This window comes from Amblyomma mixtum, chromosome 5 (genome assembly GCF_055824585.1).
Source record: "Amblyomma mixtum isolate Tamu chromosome 5, ASM5582458v1, whole genome shotgun sequence".
NCBI lineage: Eukaryota > Metazoa > Arthropoda > Arachnida > Ixodida > Ixodidae > Amblyomma > Amblyomma mixtum.
In genome coordinates this window covers 180,826,314-180,835,920 of record NC_143016.1, presented here as the reverse complement: position 1 = coordinate 180,835,920, position 9,607 = coordinate 180,826,314, and the positions used below count along the sequence as shown (strand labels likewise).

Sequence of the window (9,607 nt, the reverse complement as noted above, 5' to 3'; positions counted from 1 at the left end):
ATCGTCTTCCACACAGTCCAGCCAAGAAAAAAAAATTTCGTGAAAAAATTTTTTGCGTGCGTTACGAAGCGAGAAAAAGTCACCCTGGTAGGCAGCTTCACACGGTAACACAGCGTCTGTGAGCGCCTGTGACGTAGCTCGCTCCGCCCTGCGCTTTGTGTCAGTGCGTTTTTGTTCCAACGCGGCATTCGGTGAGGCCGCGGAGCGAATTGAAACAAGCAGCGATAGCGCAGGCCGCCCGTCCGGGCATCACGTGATATCAGCCGTGTGACGCAAAGCGCAGGGTGGAGCGACCTACGTCAGAGGCGCTCACCGCCGCTGAGTTAAGGTGTGAAGATGCCTACCAGGGTGACTTTTTAGCGCCTCGTAACGTGCGTGAAAATGTTTTAATTAAAATCGTTTTTTCTCGGTTGGACTGTTTGGAGGACGATCTCCAATTCTGCGAATGCAACATAACCCCTAAAATAAAAATTAGAAAAGTTCATTAACATATTTAGTTAATCAGCGTACTAATTAAACCAGTTTCCCTCTTGCCTGGCGCCCGCCATAACCTCCAGTATAGCCCCAGTGCTAAAATAAATCTAAAGCAATTTACTTTTTTAAATTTTGGACCTTCTAAAAAAAAAACACCCGGTATAGCGACGGTCCGCGCCTGTGCGTGCCCGCTACTTACAACATGCAACGTTCGTCCTCTGGCAGCTTCCCTCGCTACTTTCGGACGGCGGTCCCGCACGCTGCTGCCGAACGGCACTGGGCGGCGGTCTGTGCTTGTGGTGGTTGGCGCATTCAGTGAAATGCGCAGTGTTTCTTTTTAGCTCCTGGTGGGCACGGTCTGTTGTGCGCGTTGGGGGCAGTAGTGTGTAAAGACGTGCCCGTTGCCTGGCTCCTCGGATGTCCGACGGTCCTGTGCTAGCACTGCGTGCAAATAGATAATACATCTGCCACGGCTCATCGTCACCGTGTCGCCCTAACCGTGGCTTGCGGTAGCCATGTCCTAGGCGGACCGACCGACCTGAATTATGCCGCCTAATACCTCAGGTGACACCACCACCGTTGGTTTTCATCCTTCACCGCATCGCACGCACTCGCTTTCGTCGCGTGCGGCATCCTCTCTTCCCCTTCCTCAGCCTCCTTCCCGCTATTCGAATTTTGTTCATGTGTTTTCTGTACCTTCCAGCTCTGTCGCGACCGAGATGTATTTATGTCACGACTGTGTAATAAAATGCAGTTCTTATCATCGTTTTGTGTCTCTATACTTCTACTTCGTTTCTGTAATCGCGCTTTTGCCGCAAAGAGTTTTTTGTATTTTAAAATATTTTAAAAATGTGGGTTGCAAGGAAGCGATGTGCCCACCAATCATTTTCAGGTCATCTCTTTCAAAGTTAAAGGTCCTCTTCCTCGCTCATAATTTTTGGTGCGGGTCGGGTTTTGTGTCTATTTAGGCTGCAAACCTGAAGAACTTAGGCTGGCTTCAGGACGCCGCTGTAAGTTCTTCGCATTGTGTAACGTTTTATTGTACTCTTGACAATTTTATATCATTCTAACCGGCTGAAAACTTCAGCAGGGCTACAATTCAAACCAGCCAGGCGTGCCGCAAAGTGTGTAAGCCTCTTTTACTTCAGTGCATTTTAAAAATCTCGCCCCCCCTCCCCCCAAACTGTTTTTGTCTAACAACCTGCCTGACATGTTCGACCCTGAGCCGCAGCGGCGTAATGCCAATGCAAAGTGGTTGAGCACCACCACAATAAGCGCACAAGAGGCACATGCAGAAAAATGAAGAGTGGCACTTGTCCTTCTATCCACCCCAGCAGCGAACCGGTTATCACTGGTGTCTTCAGTTACTGTGCAATGCATTAGGTGCAATGCAAAAAATAATTTCATGCAATACTTTGGGCCTTCATCAAGGGTTCCCAGACTGCACCAGGTTTAAAGGGATACTGAAGCAAAATCTTAAAATTGAACAAAAACGCTATTCTGGGAATGTGATTACACCGAAATCTAGTAGTCACTTTGCATATTTTTCAGTGGAAGTTTTTGCTTTCGATGTATGAGCGCGCGCCAAGCCCTTCCGGCCGGCGCGAGGTGAAGAGCGTGACGTCATGACACCCTCGTCCTACAGGCAACGGGTCGCGTCACTAGAAGCGCGTAGTCGTACTGCAGTTTGGGTAGACCAAGCGATAAGACTCCCAACCTCCGACGCTGCCGACGCAAAACTGGCATAACCCGCGAGTAGCGATGGCAATCGTGCTCCTGCGTGACTGGAGGGCGCGCGGGTGTAATGACGTCTAGTCGCAGCTTCCACAGGCGGCCGCCAGGTTCAGCGATACGGCAATAAATCGCGAAATAAACGTGCTAGCCCCTTTCTTTCGGTAAAATGCTTGTCGCATCTACCAATTTTAGTACTCAAGCTCTTGTTTACATTCAAAAGAGCAGCTCCAAGAGTTTGATTCAGTATCCCTTTAAGAAAACCTGGAACGACAGCAATGGACCGTGAAAAGTACATCCCTGAATAAGCAACATTAAGTCCCCTAATTTACTAAAAATGCAGTGGCGAGTACCCATTTCATGGCCGCATTTTATCTTCGTTTTTTTTTTACCTCTTCCACTCTGCTCTCCTTCTGTCTTTATCTCCCAAATTCCCCTCCCTACGCAGAGTAGCATGCCAGCGATTTTTAAACGCCGGCTAAATTCTCTGCTCTTCATTAAAGAGTCTCTCTCTCCCCTAATTTGCTCCGGGCCTTAAGCGCTTATGCAATTAATTCGTGGAGGATACCTTCAAAACTTACATGTGGGCATCAAAAATATTTCCTCAGCAGCCGATAGTACTAACCCCCTGAACATAGTTATCACTGCGCCCAGAAAGGAACCTCTTAGGGCGGAGATCAATTATTTATTCGCTTTAGGCCGAAGAAAGTCAATTCGCATTAAGTAATGCGCTAGAAGGCTGTGTGCCCCTCTGGGAACGTTACTGGCTTAGAGCGCTGTCCGACGTCTTTCCTAACAGAGCGCACGAGACTGCGAACTCTAGTGTAGGCTCTGTCTCCTCGCTGGCTTTACCAAAAGCAATATATGCCTTTGGGGACAAACCATATTTGCGGATTCTGACAACTGTTCTTCGGTTGAAAATTTCTAGCACATTTTGTTAGAATTTCGAGCTTACACAGACGAACGGTAAGAGAGAAAGTTGAGCAGGAGGACCCTCGTACCAATGCTAGTGGCAGTAAAATCTCTTTATGTATGTCCCGGCGCCCTTCCTATCATGGCCATTCATTGAAATTTTTGTGAGCATATTTATTTTATTTATTTTATGTATGTACATACTGCAGACCATGGTTAGGTCCAAGCTGGACGGGCATAGTACAGACAGTGCAGACATAGACAGTGACAGACATAGTGCAGAACATTGGTCTTCTCCACCAACTTTAAGTTTAAAACATATTGGTTTACCGCCATAAATGTATTCTGCCTAACTGCATGCTGACATTTCTTGGACATCCTGCCACAGGTGCCGGTCAGCAAAAAAATATATTGTTAACAGAGAGCCTTTTCCATCTCGTCTCTTTAGGCTGTCCTATACAAACGTACGCACACCAGCAAAACAGGAACAAGCTGCCCTTGGACTTGTTTGTGGGCTCGATTTGACAACTGGCAACCTAAGAAACCAAGTGATAGGACAAGCCCACAAGCGGTATTGAACACAGATCTAAACACTGAGCGGATAGAATAAGTGCCTACATTTACTTTATTTCCGAGCCGCCGCGGTGGCTCAGTGGTTATGGCGTTCTGCTGCTGACCCGAAAGACGCGAGTTGGATTCGGCAGCGGTGGTCGAATTTCGAAGGAGGCTAAAATCTAGTGGCCCGTGTACACTGCGATGTCAGTGCACGCTAAAGAACCCCAGGTGGTCGAAGTTTTCGGAGCCCTTCACTCCGGCGTTCCTCATAGCCTGAGCCGTTTGGGACGTTAAACCTCCATAAAAGCAAACCAAACCATTTACTTTGTTATTTTTCCTCTGAAAAGCAATCTTTTGCAACAGCTGGAACGCTTCATCTGTCCTGATTACCAGCATCATTCTCGAACTTTGCAAGCTTTTATCACGTTTCAGTCCTTTCTGTGAAAAATGTAACCAACTTTAAAGGGGCTCTGAAGGTGCTCCCAATAAAGTTGTGGTATGCCTAGTATGTTAAAGGGCACCGCTTCACAAATATCCCTCAGCAAGAATTTTTTAATGCGTTTTGTGGAACCTATCTCCCGTCAAAATTTTAATTTACGCGTGTTCGCGTCTTTCTCTCTCCTCTCGTCACTTTTTGCACGCTGCCATGTCGGGGCCTCTATCAGCCCCACCCACTCGGTCCCTCCGCCGGCTGCCGACGCGCGCGGGAGGAAGGGGAGGGGGCGGAACTTGCGGTTGCGGTCATGGGAGCTGCGTGACGTCAGAAAGAGGCGTCACGGCGAACCAATGGCAGCCCTTCACTGATGACGTAAAAAGCGCGGCATGAGGCGCTGCGCGCTGATTCGGGCGAAAGCTCCGCACAGCAGGTTGCTGCGAGGCTCTGAAGCACGAATTTTAAGATTGTATTGTAAATGGGCATGTAATGCGAAGGCATGATAACCGCTGGTCCTTGAGGGTAACGGAGTGGATTTCAAGAAAAGGCAAACGTAGCAGGGGGCGGCAGAAAGTTAGGTGGGCGGATGAGATTAAGAAGTTGGCGGGGATACGGTGGCGGCAACTGACCAAGGATAGTGTTAATTGGAGAGACATGGGAGAGGCCTTTGCTCTGCAGTGGGTGTAGTCAGGCTGACGATGATGATGATAATGTAAATGATTGGTTCGCTTTAGAGGTCCAGTAGGCAGCATGAACACTCGGTGGCCTGTACTGTACGTAATTCACGCGTATTATAGGCTACCATGAATAGCCTTTTAAGGGGCTCTTTAAAGAAATAACCATTGTTTCCAGACGATACAACAGTTTTCTTTGAATTCTTTGCTAATCTGTGTTGCAACTTCCTCTTGCTGAGACTTAGGCGCTTAAATACGTTCAGGCTTGCAACCGTAACCACAGCAGCCGCTATGGTAGTCAAGATGCCATTGCTGCTTGGTGTGCATCAACTTGTTTTATTAGCTATCCGCATGAACTTCCCCTGCTCCCAGAATGAAACCTTTGATTGTGCTTTAGAAGAAGAGAACCTTTATTCCGAACCATATCCTTAGCGCTTTTTTTTTCTGCAGTACTGCCATTCTGCATTCCCAAGTCACCAGAGCGTCAAGCAATGCGCAGTCTGCCTGAAGAGAAATGGCGTTATCCTGCCCAGGGGCCACCGGCTCCGTATCCGCCTGCAGCGGCGCCTGGCGCAGAGGCCCATGGTCCAGCCCCGCCGTAACGACCAGCTGTGTATCTGCCCGCACCCAGTGCTCCGGCTGGCGCCGCAACGGGATTTGCGTTAAACACGGCGTCCGCGCTGGCACCCGGGGCAGTCCCCGGCTCGTTGGTGTCCACCGTGGCACGGAATCCGCCGGCGTCGGCCACGTAGCTCACGGTGCGGAACAGTCCGTTGGCGTCCCGGTAGCCGTACGAGCCGGTCTTGGCGTTGCTGGCGTCTCCCTGCTCCTTGTGGAACAGCCGCGTCCCGAACTCGTCGGTGTTGTCGTAACCAAAGCTGTACGGCTGAGGAGGCTGCCGAGAGAAATGAAAGAATAGAAAATACAGTGAGATCACTACGCCTAAAATGCGCCCAAGATTGTCCTTGCAAGATTTACAGCGCATATTTTAGAACAATACACACACAAGACTCCATGGCAGACACGAGGGCTGGTTAGAAACTAAGTTCCTGAAACTCTAACAATTCTGGCTTAGTTGCCGTTCCTCTCCCAAGGAACTTTTCACGGGTGTCTGTTCGTACGATGTGAAAATCTAGAATTTGACCAAAGGTACGTCGTGCAAGTAAGCCTATATGTGTATATTTCACCAACCTTCAAAGGGCAAGTGACCTATACAAACTGCAAAAGGTAGGGACTGGGCCAAAGGTGACCCTAAATACTGGTGACATTGTTCTCTTTTTTCATTTGGCCAAATATCCTGCACTGTAATTTGAAAGAGTTATTGCAGAATTTCTGCATTGAATCTTCTCGAATTGCTTCAATTTATATGGGCTCATCGAGAGGTATAAACCGTGGAAACTTTGAAGAGGTGAGGCTCAGTGTGCTGCGCCTTCACAGTGATGCGCTCTGTTTCTAAGTATTACAAAGAAATGTGAAAGTAATGCGAGCGGTATGACGCCCGCGTTTTTGTTCACGATGGTCCTCTTTGTAACAAACAGGTTGACTTGTCCTCAGTACAGCTATTTAATAATTACACTGCTGGGGAGGCTGCGGCTTAATTAACTTCCTCGTTTTTTAATACCTACTCCCTTTAGAGTACTGCAGAGCATCCGCTCGGCGGCAGCATGTCACGCTCCTAACAACTCTTGGTTAAGTACTGTTTCAACCAGCGCCCTCCGGTTGCTGCTTTACGCCTAGTATTCTGTATTACACGCGCCAATTTAATATCCTGTGCCCAGCTTCAGTTTACATTGAATTCACATTCGTCAGAGAGCTACCTTAATAAAGTATTGAGGTTGCATCTTTCACTGCGCAGCACTTACACAGCATAAATTCATGAACGCTTGCATAATGATCTTAATACAAAACTGGAATGGTGCACTAAACGGAAGATGTCTCTTAATGTAAAAAAGTGTGTACAAGTCACTTTTTCATATCAAATAAACTCTTATATATTAGGTAGCATATATTTAAAGAGGGTTTAAGAACATAAATACCTGGAAGTTCTGTTTACATTAGATCTTAGATGGGAAAAGCACATTAATTGTGTAAAGACTGCTCGGGTGTTGGGATTCTTAAGACGCAATTTTAGTCAGCTGCCAAGAAGTCTGAAAGAAAAGTTTTATTTTACTAATGTCCACCAGTTATTAGAATACGCTTGTGTGTACTGGAATCCGCATACTGCCGAACTTGTTGATGCAATTGAGAAGATACAAAACAGAGCAGTGAGGTCTGTTCACGGAAATTGGAGCAGAAATATTAGTGTGCGAGAAATGAATACCAAACTGAAATGACAGGAGCTGAAGGAGCGTAGGAAAGATTTTGGGTTAAAATTATTTTATAATATATAGCACTGCAAAACGGGAATAAGTAGAGATCAATTCATAAAACCTCCACCTTATATATCGAAAAGGAGTGACCACTCTCTGAAAGTTCGTGAATTTTCTCTTAGAAGTGCCGTCTTGCGTTATTCTTTTTTTTTTCAGGTACGATTAGAGACTGCAGTGCTTTGCCACCAAATGTTGTTTCAGTGCTAGCAAATGATGCTTTTTACCACGTTTTACGCATGTGATTTTGATGTCATTTTTGTCACGAAGAAGTCCTCCCTGCTCTAATGCCTGAAACAGGCGATGCAGGTAATAAATAAATAAACAAATAAAATAAATTCCCGGCGTATTTGTCTTTATTCCTTATTCCATTAGCGCGCTGAAGCGTCTAATGCAGTTATCGCTTTAAGCAGGCCAGGGAAAATTCATTATCACGTGGCGCTATATAGTCTGATGGGATAAATGCAGCGTGGAAGTGCCCTTGTAGAAGAGAATACGCACGTAGGAGGCACCAACGCCGGAGAAGCCAGGAGCACCAGCCGCAAAGGAGGCGCCCCGGAACCCTGCGCCTTGGAATCCATACTGAAGGCCTCCGCCAAACACGTTCCCCGCACTCAGAAAGGCAGTGCAGGTGAGGAGGAGGTTTACCTGGGGAACAGGTGAGCGAGAAAACAGCTTCGTTCTGGTCAACCTTTCATTTGCGACCGCTTGTCAAAAGGTGTTTCTATTTCTGTTATTAATAGGGACGTGGCTCGTGAACAGTTAAGGCGCATTTTTACTTTGCTTCAAACCACAGCTTCAAAACTTGTCTCAGCGCTGTAAAGCAATGGCTCAACGCAAGTAAAAGTGATGTTATAAAGCGAGTAATATTAATGCGACGCACGCAGGTAGCGGTGATTCTTAAGAATCAGTTTACCGGCAACATCTGCGACTACCTCAGTCAAAGTAGACTCCACTCCTAGTTTTAAGTTTCTATCTCGTGCATTCCACTCCCACTTTCTCAACTGATGCCTCAAGGCACACTTCTCGAATAAAAAAAAAGATGCCAATCTTACATAGGCAGCTGTTCTGTTGTCGCCATCAGAGCACTCCCAGCCTATGTAGCCGCGGCTGGTTTTTGCTGTCTGTCTGAAATTATCTTCTAACTTTTCCACAAAAAATATTGCTTATGCTCTACATTTTAAAACCAGCTGTCTGCGACTAATGTAAGCATATTGAGTACCGAAAACGTTACATAAAAATCGACGTCCTGCAAAACGGTAGAGCTTTGAAGTCAGCGTGTGAAGTGAAAATATCGCCTTGAAAGCAGTCAGAGAAGCCAATGGTAAGGCAAAGAACACTTAAGAGAACTTGATGCTGGGCTAGTTGTTAATTCGTTGTAAAGTAAGGGCGCAAAAAACCACACACACGCAAGACAAGAGACAAGAGGCGCTCTGTCCCGTTCTCTTGTCTTGTGTGTGTGTGTGGTTTTTGGCGCCTTTACTTTACAAAGAACGCTGTTGCAAATAATAGATATGTAGATAACTGGTATACAAAGAGTGAACGCTTTCTGCAGTGACTCTAGGTGTGAATGCTCCAATAAAAACTGTCTTATAAGCCTACCAAGGTAATTAAGGCTTTAGGTGGATATGAGGAGTAAGCTAACATTATTCACCCAAATGTCCGAAATGCTCTCTCGAGATGAGGCTGAGCTCATTTCCCTTGCTGAGTAAATACGTGACATGTCTTGTTAATTTGTTTATCTAAATTAGAAAGCAAAAAGGGAACTAGCCGGTTCGCAGAGTGATCGCCGATGCGGGATTTCCCCATTCGCGAAACGGCGCTATAGTTCTTTCTATCTGCAAGTTAATTGAGAAATTGGCTGCATGACAACTAAATGATTCTAGTAAAAAATAGCACTTTCCGTCATGTGCCTGAATTTTCGACCACAGTTGAGAATTGTTTTACTCCTACTTTTCTCATTACTGGGCGAGGAACAGTAAAAACTCCGCAAGCCTCCGACGTTCCAGATTAAACGCTGCTGAGACGAAAAGCTGGACATATAAACTTTGAAATTGATAGCTTACATTCAAATATGCGGAATTTGCATTTTAGTTTCCTAAAGAATCCTCCATTAACTCAAAGCCCACTAAAGATAATAAAGCGTGTTTAGCGTTTATCAGTGCCAGAATTTATCTCTCGAGTTGGCTTGCCTGTGCGCAAGGCCGAGTTTATGAAATATATTATTAAGTGTTTGTTGACCTGCCCGGAGAGTCCTAACTAACGCACACCCCAACCCAATTTGCTTTCCTTTCTTGTCTGCAGTGAAGAACAGGACACTTCATGCCCTCGTGCAGGAGCAAGAAAGTTCTTTTTTCGTACGCTAAATGAACCCTGCAGTCACTATTTTCCTCTAATTACGATAACATAGTTACTTCTGCCAAAAGCGCACAAAAACTCTTCAGTTCTGCAGCATTCCTAAT

At 46.2% G+C, this 9,607-nt stretch overlaps 1 protein-coding gene across 1 annotated transcript in view; it reads right to left on the bottom strand.

Annotated features, from left to right (window-relative positions):
* Window positions 1-5,187: 5,187 nt before the first annotated feature.
* The window catches only part of LOC149344974 (uncharacterized), a 4,690-nt gene continuing 270 nt past the window's right edge, over window positions 5,188-9,607 (bottom strand). The window contains exons 2-3 of the mRNA XM_089542701.1: window positions 7,647-7,793; window positions 5,188-5,674 (exon numbers count right to left, since the gene is read on the bottom strand). Of these exons, the coding sequence (XP_089398827.1) occupies window positions 5,300-5,674; window positions 7,647-7,793 (522 nt within the window). The 3' untranslated portion in view covers window positions 5,188-5,299. The remainder of the gene's footprint in view (window positions 5,675-7,646; window positions 7,794-9,607) is intronic.